Here is a 23,955-nt window from a genome sequence, read left to right as displayed (position 1 = left end):
ATATTTTATAAAATTAAACTCACTTTTTAAAAATATCCTTACTTAAAACGTAAAACGTGTGTTGTGAAAAATAATAGATTTTTGGGGTAGAGTGTACTCTCCGCACACTTCAATGCAAATTTTTATTTTTATTTTTAAACGCAGCACACACTTCAACCCAAAAGCCTAGGGTAAACACTGGGGAATCTAGCGAAGAGCATTGGTCAGCAGACTGCATCCATCCCTTTCCCACTTTTATATAGCGGACAGAGGAGATAGAGAGAGAAACACGCACGCGCAAAGACTAGAGAGGCACTCTGTTCCCAGAGAGAGAGAGAGAGAGAGAGAGGGCAGGGCAGGGCAGGGCAGAGCATAGCAGAAATGGAGAGAAGCGCCGCCGCCTTTGCTGGGCTTCAGCCAAATCACCTATCGTGCCCCTCCTTCCGCCGCAATTCTTACACTTATATCCCTTCCCCGTCGCCCTTCGCCGACGGATCACTTTCCTCTCCTTCCTCTCTCAAGGTAAACTCTCCATTTCCTTTCCCTCCATCCTTCGCCGGGTTTATTTTCTCTTGCGCATGCTTCACTTTCTGAGTTCCAAATTTTATCGAAAAAATGCTTTTGAATTTTGGTTCCTTGTGAGAAAATGGCTTTGTTTGCAGCTCCAAAAGCAGCTTCCCTTGGCTTCTTATACAGCTCTTCAAGCACGTTCTCCCTCTATGCGTGATGCCGTTTTATCTGATACTTACAGGTTTGTGTGGTATTATAATATTATTGTTGTCGTTCAAAACTGAGTCGCGCCGACTATTGCTATGAAACCAGAGTTATCGTGGTGAAATCATATGCTTTGTTAAATTTGGCCATTCATTTTTTGAATGACGTTAATTAGAGACAATTGTTCGAGTTCATGATGATCTAACTTGTTATGGGCTTTATAGTACATGCCAAGTGTTTGCTGGTAACTTTTAGTGACAAACACACAGAGATATGAGTTAGCTTGAAAGCCATAACCATAAGCTAGTTTCACACCAGTTACATCGGCAATCTATCTCTCTGTTGTGTGAATTCATTCTAGGCCATTGACATGCTTTTTTAAACGTCAGTGAAACAGCCGAATTAGCCAACATAGACTGGGAGAACCTTGGATTTGCATTTCTTCCTACTGATTATATGTATATCATGAAATGTGCTCGAGATGGAGACTTCTCTAAAGGTGAATTACAGCGTTTTGGGAACATTGAAATGAACCCCTCAGCCGGAGTCTTGAATTATGGTCAGGTGCGATCTTAAATCTTCATATGCATATGCTATTTATCTCTTTACTAGATAAATAATCATGTTAATGTCAGTGGTATTCATTGTGAACTGGTTTCAATTTTGAGCATGTAGCACGTTATCGTAGTTTAAGGATGTAGTTAAGAAATCTCACTTGGTTTTCTATACTTTTTAGGTGACACTTGATTCATGGAACCCAATATACCAAATGGTATTAGATTTTTAGGAATATGATGCCCGAGAATCTAAATGATTGGTATGTTATAAATGCAATGCTTGGTTTGATAAAGAATCTGATTAGGTTCCAAGGAATATTAGATTCTCATATTGTCTGATTCTTGGGATATTGGAGGAATTACTTTTCCCAAAAATATTCCCATGGAAGATAAATTTGGAATATGAGATTTATTCCTGTTATTTCGTAATAAATTGGAATTTTTTTTTTTTTTTTTTTTTTTTTTTTTTTTTAAGTAGGAAAGATTTTATTCAATGTTTTGAATACCGTACCGGATAGCGTACCGGTCAAGGCACTGGAACGAAATATTTCGGTACCGGTACCGTTTCGGGATAGCGTTTCGGGATAACGTTTCGGGATAGTCGATCTATAAATAAATTATATATATAAATATATATAAAAATTATATTCTAAAATAATAGTCTATATATAAATAAATTATATACAAATATATATATATAAATTATAAATAGTCTAGTCTGAATTGAGGGTTAAAAAATAAGTTTGTAGTTTGAAAAAACCGAAAAAACGAAAAAAAAAAAAAAAAAAAAAAAAACACAAGCCGAAATATAGGCCGGTACAGGCCGAAATTGAGGCCGGTATGGCCGGTACCGGCCGGTATTTTGGCCGGTACGGAACAGGTATAGTACCTGTACCGGCCGGACGGCCGAAACGAAAAATTTCGGCCGTACCGGCCGGTACGGTACGAAATTTAAAACTTTGATTTTATTGAAACAAGTAATAGGCAAAGCCCAAGTACATAGGAAGTATATGAAAGCGAAAACCGAATTTTAAGTTAGGAACTTAAAAAAGGTACAAGAAAATCATGAATGCTAGTTCCATTTAATACAATAGTCAAAACCCAAAGAAATAAGTTATGGAAAAAGAAACATCTAAGTTCATACTCATCAGAAAAGAAATATATAAGTTCATCCAATGATCGTTAGATCTCTGAAGCTCGGTCGTTCCTTTCAAGCCAACTGACCACGTGAGACATAGAGGGATCAAATTCCAATGGAAGCAATCTGAAAATTGATTCTTATTTTTTCAGCCCTAAAACATATGATTCTAAAAATATAAGTATTTACCATTTAACTTCCCATGTTACCCTTAAATCTGAACCTACCTTTCTTGTAACGTTGAAGGATATTTTAGGAAGACTTTTATGTTTATTTATTTTAAAATGCATGCTGTTTGGGAACTTTATCCATTTTTGGATGGGGAACTATTTAAATGATGGCTGAAAACACTGATAGTATTATGTAACAAGGGAAGGCAAATTAAGACGTTATAGTAATATAGCATACATGCCTCCATTACCGATAAAACACAGGAAGGCATTTTTCACCTCTTATGTACATTACTGGTTTAATCCAGCATCTATAATCATGGGCATTGCTTGAGTTGATTGCAACCGAAATTCTCGTGCAACTTTCTTTTAATTCTTAGTAGTTAAACGTACTTTGTTACCCCTAAATCTTTGCTTCGTGTGAGTCTGAATACAAATCATTTGTTTCATCTATCTTAACTAGGTATCAATATAACATATTGGTAATCCACATATATAAGAAAAATTACCAAGCTCTCTCTCTCTCTCTCTCTCTCTCTCTCTCTCTATTATATGTATTCTTGTTTATGATTGATGAAGATGCCTCTTATTTGGATGCCTTTGATCTGATAGCCCATGGACTCAGGGTGTTTCCTTCCATTTTTATTGTGGAGTATATAAGAGGCATAGTCTTGTGCAAGGGAGTTGAGAGTCACTTTGCCTTAGTAGAGCATTTCCCAGGCACAGTGAATAACACCTTGCCAAATCCCCTTTTGTTTTTATATAATACTTATAAAAAAAAAACCCATAAGAAAAATATGAATCGTGAGTTGACAAATAGCCTTAATAGAGATTTTGATAAGTCACGAATAGGTGTTGCTCTCGTATATGCCCCGTGTACTTGGGCTATGACTACTTTCTGATTAATAAAGTTCTTATATACTAATAAAAAAAATGAAATTTTGATAAGAATATTGTATTACTATAAAATTAAAAATTGAAGTGAGATCATGTGGACCAAAATTAATAAGAAACAGAAATTCAATATTGAATATGGGAATTTCTTCCACAATAAAAACTTGTGCATAATATATCCTCTCAGCATTAATGCTACTCCACAAGTTTCTAAATTCCTTTTATAATTTCATTCCCCATGGAAGAGTATTTGGAAGACTAAAGCACCCTTACAAGGAACTTTCTTTGTATGTACGGCTTCCTTGGGGAAGATCCTCACCTTAGATAATTGAAGGAAAGGTCAAATTGTTATAATAAATTTTTGTTGCATGTGCAAGAATAGTAGGGAAACTGCTGATCACTTGCGACTTCACTGTGAGGTTGCCATACACTGTAGAATGAATTATTTGCTAGCATGGGATTAGCTAGGTTATGCCAAGAAGGGTGATTAATTTATTGAAAGAAAGGTCAAATTGTTATAATAAATTTTTGTTGCATGTGCAAGAATATTAGGGAAACTGCTGATCACTGGCTACTTCATTGTGAGGTTGCAATGACACTGTAGAATGAATTATTTGCTAGTGTGGGATTAGCTAGGTTATGCCAAGAAGGGTGATTGATTTCCTAGTAAACTAGAAAAGCCTACGTTGTAATGCGCAACTCGCAACAATACGGAAGGTGGTCCCAATAATGCGTGATTTGACTATAGTGGTGTCTTTGGAGGGAGAGGAGAGGAGAGGAATGAAAGAAGTTTTGAGGAACACGAGCTATCAATAGACAAGCTTAGAATTTTCTTTTTAGTACTTTATTCCATTGGTTGATTGTAATAGATTTTAATGGCTTGAATATCCATGACTATCCTGTATCACTAGATACTTATGCTTAGGTTTTGCTCTTGTATATGTCCTGTGTACCTAGGCTATGCTTATCAATATCATCAATAAAATTATTGTTTATTGATCACGAAAAAAATAATAATTGCATTCCCCTATGTCCCAAAAAGCACACCCACTCATAACAACACTTACCTATTCCTTGTATTTCTCTGCCCCTCAACCAACATTAAGACAAAAAAAAAAATGAACAATGAAAAATAAACAAAACCCATGGTAAACATATAGAAAGAAGCAATTGAACAAAGAAGAGAAAGCACCTCCCCACACACAGTGAAAAAGTTCTGTTGCTATCAATTGACTCAAGTACTTGAAAGTGAATCCCGCTTCCTTGACCTCCCCAACACAATACCACATGATCCATAATAATTAATACACCAAAATTGAGAGGGGGGGGGGCTGGAATCCAATGTTCAGACTCATAAAAGAGAGCCAGAAGTTAAGCTTTCGAGTGGAAGTTGCTGGTAGTGGTGCTTAGCTTCAACGGGGGGAAAGGGAGCGATCAGGAGGGAGGGAGGGAGGGCACCTAGATTACCTTAACTATTTTCAACCAAAGAAGGAAATACTTGGAAATCCTTCCCATAATTCTTGAACTATGTTGTCAACCAAATGCTACCATAGATTCTTAATCATATAATTTGTGGAATTGCCAAAGTAGTTGTTTATAGTCCTTATTTCCTAATTTTGGTGAGATTGATTCCTATAATTTAAAGAAAATGTAACATACTTATAGAAAAAAATAATAAAGAAAATGGAATTTATAAACTTGACATGGAGAAGGCTTTTGATCATGTTAATTGGGATTTTTTTGGTGTACATTCTTGGCAGGTATGGTTTTGGGGAGAGGTGGTGTAAGTGGATGAAGCACTGCATCTCTACTAGTAGATTTTTGGTTTTGGTTAATGGTACCCCATCGGGTTTTTTTAATAGCTCCCGGGGATTGAAACAAGAGGATCCTTTGTCCTCTTTCCTTTTTGTTTTAGTAATGGACGTCTTGAGCAGAATGTTGAAGGCGGCGGATAGAGGTTTTATCTCGAGTTTCTAGGTAGGTAGCTCTTCGCATGGCATCATTAATGTCTCTCATCTACTCTTTGCAAATGACACCTTGATCCTTTGTGAGCCGAACCCAGACTAGATTTGTTCGTTACAGGCACTATTGCTCAAGTTGTTTCTGGCTTAAAGGTGAATTTGTCTAAGTTTGAAATGGTCCCTGTTGGTTTGGTTAATAACTTAGGGGATTTGGCTGATATTTTGAGTTCTAAGGTTTATAATTTGCCAATGAAGTACCTTGGTTTTCCCTTGGGGGCATCTCATAGATCCAAGGCAATATGGGATGGGGTCATTGAGAAGATTGAATATAGATTGGCTAGTTGGAAAAGGATTTATTTTTCTAAAGGTGTAAGAATCACTTTAATCAAGAGTACCTTATCTAACATTCCAACTTATTTTCTATCTTTATTCCCTTTGCCTGTAGGAGTGGCCAATAGAATGGAAATGATCTTCTATGCTTTTTTGTGGGGAGGTTTGGAGGATGAGAAAAAATTCCACTTGCTTAAGTGGGACAAGATTTGTACTCCTTTATCTTTTGGAGGTTAGAAAGTTGAGAACTTTTATAATTAGGCACTTTTAGGGAAATAGTTATGGCGGTACTATCAAGAAGGGGATGCCCTTTCGAGTATTGTAATTGATGCCAAATATGAGAGTATTTGGGGAAGTTGGTGCTCAAACAAAATAAGAGGGGCTTATGGCGTGGGAGTGTGGAAATTCATTCGAAATTGATGGGGGGATTTCTCTAGAAATTTTAGATCTGAGGTGGGTAGGGGTACCCTGATCAGATTTTGGCATGACTTATGATGTGGAGATGATGTTAGAAGAATGTTTTTCTCTTCTCTTTTTAGGATTGCCTTCGATAAAGGTGCTTCTGTGGCTGATTATATGGATAATTATGCTGGTTTTATTCAGTGGTCAGTAAGATTTATTAGAGAGGTCCAGGATTGGGAGGTGGGGGACATCACATATTTTTACAGCTTCTTATATGCTCTAAACATAAGGTTAGGAGGGGATGACATATTGTTTTGGACTCATCCTGGAAATATGAATTTTTTGGTTAGATCTTTGTACAAGGTCATGGTGATACATACTGTGGCGCCTCCAGCCCCTGCTTGGGATTGGACGGTGATTGAAATGCCTGGACTTACAACACAAGGCTACATACCCATTGTACATGATAGATAAGATGCAATGCACCTATGTATACTTGTAGTATGCAATAAATCGCAGTGGAATAAGTCATTTAAATGTTATATTAGAATAAAACTAATATCCCAACTTCTTCATTCATAGTTTTGAATCACACTTCTTAGTAATGGAGTATCAAACTCCTTATTTACACTTACATAACAAGTATTGTCTAAAAAAGTCTTAACAAAGAAATCATTAAAGAATCTTTCTAATCTTAGCTATCTCCAAGTAGGTTATGACTAAATATGTTCTTTTCTCTAGGTTGAGTTCATCCTTAGCCTTCATCATCATCCTGACTCGCTACTCCTGGTCCTGCTAAAGGTTCTACCATTCCGAGTTGGGAATGGTAGTAGAAACTACTATGGTGAGATTTCGAGAAATCTCAGTAAGTAAACAAACAACATATAACAGATAACATAAGCATATAATGGTAAACCATGAGATGAATGCATGGACACGTACTTGACGTAAAACTTGATGTATGCAACTTGACCTTTTTCAAAAGATGTGACAGAATCCGTAGACTTTTTCAGAAAACATCTTTGACATCATTTTCGTGTTGATCTTTAAACATTCATATCATATCGTATCTTATCACGTGATTCATATCATGTGATCCGTATCATGTGAGCTCATTGTCTTGTTCTTATAACATGTGGTGGATACATCACGGCTCCCCTAAGCACCGTGTTCCTGCTAGTTACCGCACCACCAACGGTCCGTACACTGTGGTGAATACGTCTTATTCATATTCATCATAACACGATAGTACTTCGTCGAGTTATTTGCCTTAGTCATGGTACCTACTAGCGTTAGGTGCTACCTCGCTCCAGCATCATTTCCAAAAAGATCCATTTGAGGCATGCCGACGGTTCTTTGTCAACTCAGGGGTTACCATTCCGTTCTTAAGCACTCCGGGTTGGACAGAGGAGTTCCACTAGGACATTCCCCTGTCCTAGCATTTGGGGTCGTGATAAAACATTTACAAACACTTTTCTTTAGAAAATCTTTTGTTCCCAAATGCATGTGACATGAGACTTAAGATATATTCCTTCTTACACTTGATATGTGACACATGAAATGCCGTGCATAAAATAATCAAGCGTAACATATTCAAAACCTGGCATGATAACATAGAACACATTAAATATCAAAACTTACAAAAGCATGTTGCAAATCATCATCCTAACATAGAAGAACATGACTTGGCCGAAACTTTCAAGACTTACGAAAGCATGTTGCAAATCATCATCTTAACATAAGAGGAAATCTGAAACATCATAGACCATAGATCATGACAAAGTCATCATATAAAACCAAAACATTATACACATTTGATCATGGCATGGTCATCATATAAATCCAAAACATCATACACATTGAAACATGAAATAACGAGCATACACGATAGCAACCAAAGATACAAAGTTTACACAACATATTCGAATATTATCCGGGGTAAGTTGAGGGTCTACTTACAAATTTTTCCTTACTTACAAAGAGTATAATATTCATGGGCTGAAATAAAAGCGTACTAACATAATAACATTAGAGAGATCCTCAATTGAAACATAAACTTATAAAATCTAGCAAGAGTTTTATTTTAACCCCTTAGAATTTAAAACTTTGAACATTAAGTTCTAAACCTTCAACATTGCCATCAAATCCAGAATTTCTCCAAGCTTAACAACTTTGCTTAGTATCCATTCTAGACTCGTTTCCAATTTCAAAATATGTTTCCTCAGTCATCTTACCACAGAAAATACCTCCTTAGAAGAAACCTAAAATCATTCACTGCACTTGGTCTAATGTCATACTTGAAATCACCTTACCCGAAATTAAGTACTCGATCTAACTCTAGGATAGAACTCCAAAATGTGTTCATCCTTTTGATTCACGTGACATATGACCAAATCTAAGAGAAAACACCATCCAACACATGTTTGGTCATCAACCTTAAAAACCAGAACTTTATTTAAGGTATATTGCTTCCTTTGTACTTGTGATTCTTAAAACATCAAAGCGTCTAAAGTTCTTCTAAACATGGTCATGATCAAGATCACATCCTAGGATATCGAGTCCACATAAACCAACATACCTTTAGAAAGAAAACTCGAGACATGCATTTTGACAGTTTTGAATGTATGAAATTCTTAATCTTGATTTCCTCATAGTTCATAACCAAGCAATTCATTTCCAAGCGTATTCTAAGTCCTGAAGCATCACATTATCCAAAAATCCTATTATTAGGAGATCAACCTCAAATCAATATTCAATCATCAAGATACTAATCATGACATGTATTATTGACTCTAGATGGCATTATAAACCCTAATACCTTGAATTTCATGCAAGGACCTTTCACCCAAATAACAACTTTGTTCCAAGCTTATACAAGATTCATATATACCATAGAAGTCATAAAAATCCAACTTTCTTCAAACTTAAACTTGGCTAACAACACCAAATGCATTGTTGTCACTCGAAACTCACAGACATCAAAGACACCATAATTCAACTTTTTTCTTGTAGAAAAAGTTTCCACTAGAACACTAACACAACCCTCTAACATCTATTAAGAAAATATACAACGAAAGATTACTCACGAAGTCGAAAATCTTAAAGAGGAGGCTCGATTTGCACTGTTCTAACCAACAGCTCTTGGTTTTCACCATTGTTGTGTGTTATGCTCTTGATTCGAATGTGGTGCAGCCGAAGCTTTGGGTGTGTGCGTGAATAGAGAGGAAAATAAGATAAGAGTGAGTGATTTTCGTGTAAGCCCTCAAATCAGAAGGTAAATGGGTATTTTTTTACTAAAAATAATCCAAACTCTCTTCTTGCTCCAGTTTTATTGCCAAGTGGATGGCCTTAGATTTTGACTATTGCATGTTGGACAAGTGGTGTATGACAGGTCTTTAGCAGGTGCATGACAAGTGGCGTTTAGCTGATGCATGTGGGACAAGTGGCGCACTAGCTGATGCATGTGGGACAAGTTGCGCACCAGGCTAGGGTACACAAATCTGAAGAGTGTTCTTGAAAAGAATTATCTTGCCAAGTGGCGTGAGTCCTTCAAAATTCGAAATCCTCTTCATCTTCCTCATCATTGCTTTCCAAGGAAATCTAAGAATATCCTTGCATAGTCACCATGTGTCAAAGCCCTGCCATTTAGAATTGTCGTTGGTGCCTCGTGTGGGGGAAGGTTTAGAGTTGGGAGTGCAGTCGGGTACTGTGGCTGGGGATAATGTCGTTCTCCTGGTTTCTCTTCCTCCGATTAACGATATAGCGGATTCAACATCAAATTGGATTCTGATTAAAGATAATGGGTTTCTACAAATCTTGGGGCTTTCATATGGAGAACATGGCGAATATGAAGACCAATTTAAAACACTACTCACTGCAATTGAGGTGAGCCACGCGCTTGAAACCAAATCTAAGTTTAAGAAAAGCAGGGAGTTAAAGAATATTTCATGGGCAATCAACTACGATGCTAAGGGAGCTAGTTCAAGTCAAGGAAAGGCTAAAGGGAGGGCTTTCGGGTAGAGGATTTTACAGAATCTAGGGGCTGGGGTCGGGGAGGACAATGTTGTATTTTGGGTATTGATGTATTTTGGTAGGTTTTCATGGGCTTTTGGATCATTAGGGGCTCTCTTGTATGAGCTAGGTGTCTTCTTGTATACATCTAGTGTACTTTGGTACTCGTATTGATATATATATATATATATATAATATTATTACTTATAAAAAAAAAAGATCCTCTGCATGATTGGACATGTTGCGTGATAACTTGTCAAAATCCGAAACCTTAAAAGGCTCTTTGGGCATGCTTCTTCATGTGGTCTAGGTTCAATGAATCTCTGGGGCATAATTGTCTTTTGATAAATCCTAAACATAGCTTTGAGCCTTGTAGACTTGTGCATGCTTGCCATGTGGCAAGTAGCGTGTAGGGTGTGTGTGTTTCTTTCCCTTTGCCGTCTATCTCTTGCCCTTTCCTCACAAAGATTGTTCTAGAACCTCGGTGGGTGGGTGTGTGTGTGTTCCCCATGCATCATTCCCTTTTTTCTATGCGTTTTTTCGTTTTCCCATGCATTGCCTCCTTCTAGAAAGTCCCAATCCGTGTGCATGCATGACACTTGGCTAAGTGTTGGTTGGTCTTTCCTAGGTAGGCGTGAAGCTCCTTGACCAAAATCCTAAGGCCTCTTGGGAACTTGTGCAGGTAACTCTTGACATCTCCCATGCACCTCTCCTTCTAGAAACTCTCAATGCATGACAAGTGGCAAAAGTGGTGGTTGGCTTTTGTGGTTGGACGTGTAGACCCCTTGGCCGAAACCCTTGAGTTTTTCTGATTTTGCACCTTCCCTAGGCGCCCCACATCATTGTCTTCTAGGAACTCACACACAAGTGCATGCATGTGGCGTGTGGTTCTTAGGGTTCCGAAACCCTCTCTCTCTCTCTCTCTCTCTCTCTCTCTCTCTCTCTCTCTCCCACTTCTTCCACTTTCATGTCCAAGTTCAAAGTACCCAAGATGTAGGTTTGCATGTTTGCCATGTGGCAGGTGGGTAGGTGAGATGGGCGTGTGCCCTAGGTGTGTGCTGAACCCTACATCCGCTTCCATCTCTTGAGGTTCTTCTAGAAACCTTCAAGCATGTTTGCCAAGTGGCATCAATGTGCTAACCAATGTGCTTATTCCCTAGGTTCCTAATGATCGAAATTCTAAGGAAAGTTAAAAGCCTTTTCCTCTTTCAAGTAGATGCCTCCCATGCCAAAATCCTAATTAGGATTTTTTTTTCCCTAAGGCCAAGGCCCTTAGTGGCCAACTTTCACTAGTCCATGATGGGCCTCTTAGTGGGCTTGGGCGCCTCTTCTCTAAGATGACAAGGCCCTTGATGCTTTCTATATTCTCTACATGCCAAAACTTGGACAGATCACTAAGAGCACTCTCATTGGATTAACCTAAGTTAAAGGACATTTTTTAAGAATGTAAGAGAAATTTGACTTTTAGCTATTCCATTCACATAAATTTTCACATTGGAATATCTATTTTTCCATTATATAACAATAAAATAATATAAGATGAATTTGGTTTTGGTTATTCACATCAAGTCTCCACATTAGATTATACATTTATTCATTATATAGTAATGAATAACTAATAATTTCAAAAATATTTAATTTTTTTAATTATTAATTTATTTTATTCATATTTTACTATTCTACCTATTATATATTAATTAATAATTATATTTTTATTAAATTAATATATCAATTGTGATAAAATATGTGATAGAAAGAAATTGAGAGAGAAATAATTAATAAAATATGTATTTGATGTATGTACAATAACCTTCAAATTTAGAAAAACTTTTGAATGTCACTGTAGCTAAATTCCAAATATATATTTTGCTCTCTAATAGCTAAATACTCAATGGATTTAGCTTTTAGCTAATCCAATGAGATTGCTCTAAGTGGGTTAAACTAAACATAATGAAAGTTAATAGACGAGGACTTGGCTAAGTCCGGGTTGTCACACATACTCCTACTGATTTTCCTTGGAAAAATCTTTGGAGAAGCTAAGTTCCTCTCAAGGTGGATTTCTTTGGTTGGCTTTTTATGGGAAAATTCTTACTATTGATAAGCTGAGAAAGCGCAGTATAGTTGTAATGGATTGGTGCTTCATGTGCAAAAGGTTTGGAGAATTGGCGGATCACCTTCTTCTCCATTGTGATGTGGCTAAGGCTTTGTGGGATGAGTTTTTTTTTAGTCTTGGCATTGCTTGGGTCATGCCCAAGAGGGTGGTGAATCTTTTGGCTTGTTGGAGAGGTAGTCAAGGTAATCCACAAATTCTGGCTGTTTGGAAGATGGTGCCTCTATGCCTTGTATGGTTATTTGGAATGAGAGGAATGGACACTGTTTTGACAATAGAGAAAATTTGGTGGGAGGTATTAGAGATTTTTTCTTTAATACGTTGTTGCTTTGGGTTTCGGTTATTGTATTGGATGGTAGTAGTCTTAATGACTTTTCTGCTGTTTTTCTAGCTTTTGTTTGTAATTAGATGTCTTTCTCTTGTATACTTCCTGTGTACTTGGACTATGCCTAATTATGTGGATTAATAAATTTTCTTAGTTATAAAAAAGAAAAAAAAAAAGAAAAAGGAACTTGAACTGAATGTATAGATAGAAGAAGGGATTACCATTAGTGAAGGTTCGATAATTCCATCTTGGATTAGCTAGATAGCCATTGAATTAGTGGACAATTTGTTTGCTTTATGTTAGTGGATGTTGTATTGTAGTATATCCCCGGGATCCTGATCTATATCCTTTATACGCCATTTCATTTTATTGTTTCAGTTGCTTCAGTTTTGACAACTTTTTCCATGTCTCTCTTGCGTGCACTTGTAGGGATTATTTGAAGGTTTGAAAGCCTACAGGAAAGAAGATGGCAATATTTTACTGTTTCGTCCTGAGGAAAATGCATTGAGGATGAGGTTGGGTGCAGAGCGGATGTGCATGCCATCACCTACAGTTGAACAGTTTGTGGAAGCTGTAAAGGCTACTGTTTTAGCAAACAAACGTTGGGTAACATACCACATTAACTTGCAGTATAATCTTCTTGTTAGTGATTGGCTGTATATGTTGGATCGATAAATCTTTTAATGTCTCTTTTCAGATTCCTCCTCCAGGCAAAGGTTCCTTATACATTAGGCCATTGCTAATGGGAAGTGGAGCTGTTCTTGGTCTTGCACCTGCTCCAGAGTATACCTTTCTGATTTATGTGTCACCTGTTGGAAACTATTTTAAGGTTTATAATCTTTGCTCGCATTGTGATATCAATTATACTTTGTTTTCCACTTAAAATCTGATGTCTTAACCCTTGTTTCTTTTTTATAAGTAAAAATATTATATATATATATATATCTTAATAGGAGTAACCGAGTACACTGGATGTATACAAGAAAACACCTAGCCTATACTAGAGAGCTCCTAATGACCCAAAAAGCTTGTGAAAATTAGAAATCTATCCGAAATGCACCAAGCCCGAATTGGAATAGAACACACCTCCCCATCCCCAACCCCTTGTTTCCCTTAAGATTAATACTAGAGAGCTCCTAATGACCCAAAAAGCTTGTGAAAATTAGAAATCTATCTGAAATACACCAAGCTCGAATTGGAATAGAACACACCTCCCCATCCCCAACCCCTTGTTTCCCTTAAGACTAAGGCTACGTTTGGATAGTGAGAATACTTGAGAAGTGTTGAGAATATTTGTGAATAGTAGTGAAAAAGTAATAATAGAATAATGAATAGTAGGTAAAAAGTAATGAATAGTAAAAAAGTAGGTGAAAAGTAATAATAAAGTAAAAAATAGTAGTGAGAGTACTTGAGGTACTCTTGGTACCCAAACGTAGCCTTATACTCCTCCCGAAACTCCCTCTACGAGAACATATTCATAAAGCCCTCCCTTTGGAGCATTCTCATTGGATTGACCAAATGCATCTTCAAATTTTAGTTAGTATCACATGAATTTACATTTGTCTATTCCATTTAAATTCAATCCTCACATTGGATTATTCATTTATTGTCTCTATAATTATAAAATATTATTAATTTAATAATTAATTAATTAAATTTATTTTTATCACATTTTGTAGTTCTACCAATTAATGTTAATAATAATTATATTCTAAATGTTAAATGTTAATTATATTCTAATTAATTTAATTTATTTGCTTGGAGTGAGAAACTAGTATTTTAATGTTTGATGAAGCAATTGTAGTTAGCTATATTTGGTGAAGTACTGTAGCTAAAATCCAAATTGTTTTAGAGATGCCCAATCCAATGTGGGGTCTTTTGGGCACAGATTATCTAAATTTTAGTCATCCTTCAACTTTGGCCAAGCCAATGAGGATGCTCTTAGTCTTCCCTCGACTTGAGCTACCTCCCTTAGCGTCGTAATTGATTGCCCAAGAAAGACGCTTTAACTCCCTGCTTTTCTTAAAACTTGATTTGGTTTCAAGCGAGTGGCCCGCCTCAATCACAGAGATTAGTGCTTTAAATTGGTCTTCACATCCTCCACATGAAAGCCCCACAATGTGCTGAATCTTGTTAACCTTATGCAGAACCCAATCCAATGGTGAACCCACTATATTGTTTATTGGAGGGAGAGAAACTAAGGGAACAACATTATCCCCAGACATAGTTCCCAACTGCACGCCCGACCCGAGACATTCCTCCTCACAAGGCACCAACAACAAACCCATAATTTCCTCCCCGCCATATCCTGTGTTCAAATTCCGAACCTTCTCAACAGTTATATTGTTGTTGTCCGATGTTGTTGTCACCATTAAAGGTTCTTTCACCTCTGGCATAGGTGTCGTCGTTCCATCGATGAGGACATTGCTTGTAGGTGCCTCCCCCCCTGACGATCCTTTTTGTGCCACTTTGTCCTACTGCTCCCTCGGGAGGCATAGAACAGGTAGGGGAAGCACTACCTTCTGTTACCCCATTTTCATCTTCTGAAAGAGGCTTGTTTGCTTCTTTCAAAGTACTCAAAACTTTGGAAGGACCCCCATCTTCAATTGAAAGTGAACCCTGGAAAAAGGTACCAACCCCACTTGCAACTGGTGACTGATGGCAGTCAGATGGCAAGTTGCCGATGTCCTGAGTGATATCGGCGTCCAACGACCCTATCTGTGACGGTGTCGAAATGCCCTATCTAGGCGCACTTGAGGCCTTCAAACCTATAGGATCTACCCCCCAGCCCCTTTCGTCTGTTTTCGACCCACCACCCAAACTCGTGACCAGGTCCAGCCCCTTATCCACTTTAATCATAAGATCTCTCACATACTCCATAACTCCAGTCAATTGAGCTCTTACAGTCCACAAGACCTCCTCCACTTCTCCCACCCTCAAACACCCGACAGAGGCAGCCATTCTACCCTACAACACATGGTGCTGACCTTCCACTTCTCCCAATGTCACCTAACAGCATTTGTCTCCTCCAAGTGCCTTACCGTTTCCTATAGTCACGAAGCTATTCTCTGTAGGACAACCTATCGGTGATCTCAACACAGAGGTGTACGAGGCACCTTTGATCGAGGGAGACCTTCCCATTGTCTTTCTATCAATAAACTCCCCTTTGTTTGCATGCTTTAGAATAGCGGCTTTGGACCCAGTGATGCTTTGAATGGAATGCAGTAAACCCTTCCATTTGATGCCATTTGCGCCTTTCGGGATTACGAACAAATCTTTCCTCCTTCCATTTCGAAAATTTGAGAGTTGCAAAAAATTGCCCCTTCCGTTAATATGATGTTGAATGATGATAACTCCATTACCCATCCTTAGCTCCCTAAAGAATCCCTCATGACAGATGAGTTCTAAGCAATCCTCTATCCCCTTAGCCACCCATAAAGCTGCTGTCCCACATAGACACATGAACTTAACCATCATTTTACTACGTTTAGAGATCTGAAAACTATTTCCTCCCTCTTTCGTAAAAGCGAAAGTTTTTGATTCCACCTTCAGCCACCTCTCACCATCCATCTAAGACGAATCCGCGTCTTACATCGTCATCCTTTGATCCCAAGTCACAGGATCAATTTGCTTTCTATACGGGAATATAAAGCAGATCACCCTTCCTCCATTAGAACAACTCTAGAAAATACCAGAACAACATGCAACATTTACATGCACAAGCCTTCTGTGCATCTTTGAGGAAATTGAGAGGAATACGACTGAATAAGAAGGATCTGCCTTGTCGCCGGAGTGTGTTGCCAAAGCTTGGCCTTGTCTGTGATGGACCAGATCTGCATCGCGCACCAGATCTGCGTCGATGAAGCCTAAAGGAAGGCTTTCTGTGAGGATCCCGGTCACCGGAGGGAGGGCCGTCGTTGGGGTGTCCTCTGAGGGGTCACTGGAGCCCGTCGGTTTTGTTTGTGGTGGCTAGGTCTGATGGTGTGTGGTAGATCTCGTTTCTCTCTCACGTCTTGTCTTGACAGTGTGTGAGGACTGCATGTTCAGACTTCCTTGGGTCTGATGATGACAGCGATGGCACAGAGGGGTTCAACAGCACAACAGGATTGAGTGGGTACGTTGGGTACGACAGCACAACAGGATTGAGTGGGTTCAGCATGAACCCTTGTGCTGAGTCTTGTTTACATTGTCTACTTTTTGGATGCATAATGCTGCTAAGATCTAGAATGACTAAGTGATATTTTTCATATCTTAAACATCTTTTATTTTTTTCCTCATGAAATATTGGCTTGTTTTTGTCTCTCAATTATCATTCATAGGGATGTTGAAATTGAGGTGGAACTTTTGGAAATGAGAGCTTTCTTTCAATTTGAAGCTACCATAAAATGCTTGATATTTTACTCATTATGCCCACTACACTTGCAATATAAATTAATGAATTTAAGGTTGTGTGGAAAATCATATATATTTTGGTAAGTCGGATATTATATTAATGAGCAAAAAGGTGCTACCCAAGTACACAGAATTACACATTAGAACACCAGAGTAAAAAAGTAAAAAGGTAAAAAAAAACTCTGAAAAACATTCCTGCTTTTGATATTTAGCAAAATTTTATTGATAAAAACAAATGGCATAGCCCTAGTGCACAAGGCGAATACAAGATAAACACTTAATTATAATATAAAAAGATACAAGGAAATCGTCAAAGTTAAGTCACAATTGCCCAAAGGAACAGAGTATTGAAAAAAAAAGGCTCATCCAATGTCCACTTTTGGTCTTCAAGATTTTTATCTTTTCTTTCCCTCCAAATGCACCACAGTAAATAGATGAGAGCCATCTTCTACATTGCTGCAGTTTTTTTGAACTCCCAAATAATCCTCTCTAGTTTACAAGAAGGTCTAGTAACCTTCAGGCATTACCCACACTAATGCAAACCATCTAGGCTCACTGGCCAGTCAATCATTTTGGAAGCTTGTGTACTAAGAAAAGTATGACTTGCAACGGTGGCTATGATGTCTTTTGGCCCCTTTATCAGTAACAGAGGCAAGTAGCTAAGTGATGAGATTTGAGATTATATCATTACACACTTGATGTAACATTCAGCTTTTTGGATTTTCTTCATATATCACTTATCAAAAAGTTAAAAAAAAAAAAAGAGATTATTTTCATATATTGTGTAGTCTAAATACAATTACATTTTCCCATTAGCTAAATTTTGAGGGATAAAATTTTGTTAAAATTTGTGTCAAACACAATATTTGCATGCATTACACTTAACATTTATATTCCTCCCCCCCTTCCTGTGCACCCAGAGACAATGTAAAAGTATTTGTTTCTTGTCAAGCGGTGTTAATATGAAAAGCAAATCTGTTTGCTTCCTCAGTTTCTGTTAAAAGAGAACTATGGAGTCGGAGAAGTTTCTCATTTCACTTTGGGACTGTGTAACGTCCTAATGGAAGGCCCAAATCACATGACCTATATTCCAAAAGGACTAGTCAATGATATAATTGGAGCCCTATTGAAACCTTATAAAGAGCAAGAACTTCTCCTTCCCAAGCAATGTGGGATCTCATACACTACCTACCATTATCTTTATCATATGGGGTATCACAATCTCTCCCCCTTAAATTCCTATTGTCCTTGTTGGGCCTGTTCATTGTAGGTGGCAAGGCTCAAGTCCCATATTTCTGGTTGAGATAGGCTCTGATACCATTTGTAAAGCCTCAATGGAAGGTCCAAACCACATGACCTATACTCCAAAATGACTAGTTAATGATACAATTGGAGCCCTATTGAAACCTTATAAAGAGCAAGAACTTCTCATTCCCAAACAATGTAGTATCTCATATACCACCTACCATTTTCTTTATCATATGGGGTATCACAGACTGGAAATATGATGACTTGATAATAATTATAGGTTTATGTTCTTTGTGCTTCTACATGAGAGCAGTTGTTTTTAGTAGTAATTTGATTTATTTTTTGTTTATGCATGATTTTCTTTCTTCCTTGATCTTGGAAATCGTATTCTATTTATTTCTTCTTGTTCAAATATATTGTCATTTGTATCTGGTTTACTCCACGATGCCATCTTTTATGCATTCCATTTTCTATGCATGGTTTTGGTGCATTCCTGTTCTGCAGTTAAACCTTTTAAGATGTTTTATATGTTTGATGCCAGGAAGGTGTGGCACCAATACATCTTATTATTGAGCATGAATTGCATCGTGCGACTCCTGGTGGTACTGGAGGTGTAAAGACCATAGGCAACTATGCTGCCGTAAGTTGACCTTGCAATTGCTTGTTAAGTGTTATGTCTGTGCTGGCTCGCTGGCTCAAATTGTTATTTTTCCATCTCTTAAGGTTATATGGTCGTATTATTTTAAAGTGTAGTTTCTAAGCCAATGAGCTGTGTCTCAGATAGCACGTTCTTTGCAAAAAAAATGGAGCATGAGATTGTGGGTTCACAACCTACTGGATGTGTTCAAACTTGCAAGTAAAAATAGATAATAATGCATCAAGGATCTGAATGCGGTATATGAAATTTAGTATATCATTTTAGTGCTGTAATGCTGTTTGATTTAGAGCTATAATTTGAAGAGGCTTCATTGTGCTTAGAAATGGGCCAACGACAGTTGCGGGTTATCCAAATTAAATTCTCCTTTTCTTTTAACTTGTGCATTTTGACTTATCGTAAAGACTTCTGAGAATTTTGACTGAAGTCAAACACTGTAAAAGCCATTTCCCAACTTTTTGGTGCATTTAATATTTAAATTACCTTTACCAGCCACTATTTGCCTGGTTAGTGAAACTTAGGCAATACCTAAAGACTGAATTCTCTCTCTCTCTCTCTCTCTCTCTCTCTCTTATAAGTAATATTTAAATTTTTTTTGAATTCTCTTTTTATCCTTCAAAATATGTGTAGGTTCTGAAGGCGCAATCAGCTGCAAAAGCCAAAGGCTATTCTGATGTGCTTTATCTTGATTGTGTCCACAAAAGATATCTAGAGGAGGTTTCCTCTTGCAATATTTTTGTCGTGAAGGTAAGTGACTAGTGACTTAGCTGATCCTTAACTACCTTTTATGGATGCCACTACTGACATTGCTGACCGGGAGAAAGGAGGGGGGGGGGGGGGGGGGGAATAATTGGCATCAATTATTAATGCAGAAGAAGAATTAGATATAAACTTTTATTGTAGATTTATGCATCTACCTCATCAAGTTTTCCTTTTAAGTTGTGTGCACCGTGGTCCATATTGGATAGACGAGCAATTACCAGACTACTACTTGTTTCTAAATATCTGAACTATGTTGAAGAACGTTGTCATTAAAGAAGGTCACAGCTGATATAATCTCATTTTTATGTTGTTTTAGGATAATGTTATCTCCACGCCTGCAATAAAAGGGACGATTCTACCTGGCATCACACGAAAGAGCATAATTGATGTTGCTCGAAGCCAAGGGTTTCAGGTACTTATCAGTAGGCATGGACACATTGATTTGCATGCAATATTAAAGGAAAAAAAAAATATTTGTCATAAAGTAAGATCAAATTACACTATCGAAGTACATAGGTAGTATACTACAGATAGAATCATAGACCTAACTAGAGTTGGTAAAGAGATCAAGAAGTTGTGGGAGCTAGACTTAGAGAAACATAGTGCAAAGCATCCAATAGAAATGGGTATTTGATAGAAAGCTATGATCATTCCTTTCCTTTACAGCCATATGCACCAAATTAAACAGATCGGGATCATTTTCCTCAAAAGCTTATTGTGATTGGTCTCAAATCTTCCTTTACAACATGCTAATAAATCTGTCACCCGTCTAGGCATCACCCATGGTAGGTCAAGGAGACCAAAAACTACTTGCCTCAAAGTGCTTGCTCACAATGGAATAAGGATGTGGTCCAAAAAGTGCTTTTCGTCATAAAAAAGATATGGTCACAAATTCCCCATCCCTTTTACATGTTAATTTTCCATAAGTTTCCGAGGTAAGAATCTTCCCTAGTGCAGTTGTCCACTCAAAGAAAGCTGGTCTCGAGTGGGAGCTTGCTCCTCTAGATGGACTTCCATGGAAATCTAGTACCATGATGAGTAAATGCATAATTAACAATTCACTTATAAAAACTCTCGTTTTGACATTACCAGATGCATTGTCTTCCCCAATTTGTCTCAACTGAGTTTTCTCGACATACTAGAATTGTTAATACTTTATTTCATGACCTTCTTGTCTCCTTCCTCCTAACCAGTGTTACCTCTTGTGTACTCTATGTGTACTTGGGCTATGCCAATTCTTATTAATATAATCTTTTTCTTATCAAAGGAAAAAACTTGTCTCGAGATTAGATTACTCTTTGTTAAAACTTTATTCCATGGGCCAAAGTTGTAGATTTCAATGGCCTAGACTTTCTTGATTTTCTTGTTTCTGTTTCTTCTTCTTAAAAAAAAAAAAGGTGTTACCTCTTGTATGCCCCCTTGTGTACTTGGGCTATGCCAATTCCTATTAATACAATCGCTTACTTGTAAAAAAAAAAACTTGTTTCAACTGAGTAGAACACAACCGAACTTAGAATGAGTTGAAGAGATCCATCTACCAATCATGTACCACTTTGATAAAATCCATTTGAAAGCTTAAGTAATCTGCCACCTATTCATACATCTGCCCTCTCCAGCACCTCTACAGTTTTGAAGATTGTGGCTTTTCCTGCCCAATCTCCATTGTATTACACTTTTAGGTGGGGTGTTATGCCCTCTGTTAGGAATGAAGGCTTGCTGAGGTGAGAAGTTCTTAGAGTGCAAATACACTTCTCTCAAATCCCTGTTGAGTTGGGTTGACTTTGACTATATTCCTTCTTTCTGAGCCTATAGGCATGTTTACAAACTTCCATATAGACAGGAACCCTTCATTATTATTTTGTTCCCATCCCCTTACTAGGTTTTGGTTCCCAAGTAAAAGGCATTAATCTATTTTGTGGAAATCCTCCAATTTGTAAATCAATGTTCCTTTAATGAAAACTGGCAGGATAAGTTCATGCAAATGTGACTCCTCTATAAGGGATATCTTCATTGGTAGTTAGTAGTCGTTGTTGGTAGCATATACTGAAACTAACTTTTACAAATGAATAATTCTACTTATCATCTCCACACACCACACCTATTTTAATTTTTTTTTTTTCATTTTTCTTATAACAAGTATGCAGTGTATGGATGATGAATAGAACAACTAAATTAGTTTAACAAGAATAAAATAAAAAAAATTAAAATATATAAAGTGTGTGTGGGGGATGATGTGTAGCATCCCTCTTTACAAATAGCCAATATTTCTCTCCAAATTTTGGATTGTTGCATTAGTCTTTCTAAAAAAACAAGAAGAAATCCATTGTATAGTTTTTCTCCACCTTCCAGATTATACAAATGGTATTTATTTTTTTAAAAACAAAATCCTGCAGGTTGAGGAACGCCACGTGGCAGTAGATGAATTGCTTGATGCTGATGAAGTGTTTTGTACGGGAACAGCTGTGGTAGTATCACCTGTTGGAAGCATTACTTATATGGGCAAAAGGTACTACTATATAAGTGAAAGATTGATCACCATATTCCATTAATTATAGGCCCGATCTGCTTAATGAATAAAAAAGTAACAATAATTCATTCCCATCTGAGCTTGTGCTAATAACAATAGATGGTGGAACTAACAAACTAATTGATGATGTATGTAATAAAGATGTAAATTCTGAAAGCATGACAGAATTGCAACATGATCAAATCAATGATATAGAATTTTTCTAAAAAGTCATTTCAGTCTATGCGACAGATTTGAACTTGTTAAGCTGGAAAGTTAGATCAGTGTCTGCTAAGCCTAGTGCAAATATCAGTACTTTTGACGAGTCACAACACAACTTATATTGATATATCTACTGTGACACGTATCAATAGGAATTTGTCTAGTGGCACCAGTTAATAATTATTAGTGTGGTTTGAAATTACTGATTTGTTCAGATTTTATGCCACATGGGTTGAAGCTCTTGTGAACTGCATAAAGCCTCTTGTTTTTATTACTTACTGCCCACTACACGTATTCTAGCTGCTTTGCTCTTTGGGTCATGCCATTGGCCATTGTGATTTCTTACTACGTTCCTTTTGGCATTTTCTTTACTACCTAGTTCCTTGCCTTAACTTGAGTCAAACTGCCTGTTCACGTTGGTGCGGTTATTTGTTTTTGTGACACAAGTCCGTGCATTCTTGGATGACTCATTTTAATTTGTGCATGATTGTGAAATACCTCTGAATTTTTCTCTTGTAAATGGATTAATCGAGTCAAGTCAAATTATCAGTTGGGATTGTTGCTTTGCAATAAAATAGGAAATGGATTTGGTACAATTATTTTCACTGTTTAACTACCCATCTTTTATTGTTTCAATCATTCCTCTAGACTCTGCTTAGGGAAGAAAAATATATGCTGTCGACACTCATCCATCTTGACTTCCTTGTTTTTGTTCATTTGCTCATATTTCTTAAATACCAAGGTTTTGGTACAATACCATGAGGGCCTTGCGTGTTCTATCATAAGATCCCTACAAACCAAACATGGGCAAAGGACTTTGACCAAATGGCACCTCCATCTCCCATAAGAATTGGGGTGATGGGTTACAGCAAGGGTGCAATTTGAATAATAATAATAATAATAAAAACATGTATAAACCAAACATGAGGATGTTGTGCAAATAGTTGGGGATCTGAGAAAGTGTATGTGGAATAAACGCTTATCAAGAAAAAGGATCAGGGAATCAGATGACAGTGAAGTGAATTAAAATGGCACGTAATTACAATCTTCTTTTCTGTTTTCAGGGTGTCCTATAGTGATGGCGGTGTTGGTGTTGTGTCGCAACAACTCTACTCTGTGCTTACCAGACTACAGATGGGACTTATAGAAGACAAGATGGATTGGACTGTGGAGGTGAGGTAGGCATTTTCGAAGGAACATGTCTAGTTTGTGACCTCTATGGAGTGCAGAAATTGTTAAGTTTGCTTTTGCAACCAGTGATCTTTAGATTTTTTTTTTTTGTTTTTTGTTTTTTTTTTCTACGGAGTTATTTCTTTCTTCTAATGTGCGTTTCATGACACTAATGATTGTCTTCATCCAAATCTCTCAAAATCCAACCAACCCCCCCCCCCCCCCCCCCAAAAAAAAAAAAGAAAAAAAATCTGAAGCATGTGAAATAAATGAAAGGGTTTGGAGCCCCGGTAGTTGATCTTGTCTGAGTTAAAAAGAAAAAAGATAGCAATTACATGGTCGCTGGTTAGTTTTTTTTGTTAATTTTCTTCACATTCTGAAATGCCACACTTACCATATGCACTTGTGC

At 37.3% G+C, this 23,955-nt stretch overlaps 1 protein-coding gene across 1 annotated transcript; it reads left to right on the top strand.

The window, feature by feature from the left end:
• Positions 1-155: 155 nt before the first annotated feature.
• LOC121259745 (branched-chain amino acid aminotransferase 2, chloroplastic-like) lies at positions 156-23,699 on the top strand. Its single transcript, XM_041161469.1, has 10 exons — positions 156-501; positions 642-730; positions 1,083-1,257; positions 13,021-13,197; positions 13,289-13,420; positions 18,773-18,871; positions 19,517-19,633; positions 19,965-20,060; positions 22,042-22,154; positions 23,441-23,699. The coding sequence occupies exons 1-10, from the start codon at positions 361-363 to the stop codon at positions 23,556-23,558; spliced, it is 1,257 nt and encodes a 418-aa protein (XP_041017403.1). The 5' UTR covers positions 156-360; the 3' UTR covers positions 23,559-23,699.
• Positions 23,700-23,955: the final 256 nt, after the last annotated feature.

This window comes from Juglans microcarpa x Juglans regia, chromosome 4D (assembly GCF_004785595.1).
Source record: "Juglans microcarpa x Juglans regia isolate MS1-56 chromosome 4D, Jm3101_v1.0, whole genome shotgun sequence".
NCBI lineage: Eukaryota > Viridiplantae > Streptophyta > Magnoliopsida > Fagales > Juglandaceae > Juglans > Juglans microcarpa x Juglans regia.
This window is presented reverse-complemented; position numbering and strand designations above follow the sequence as displayed.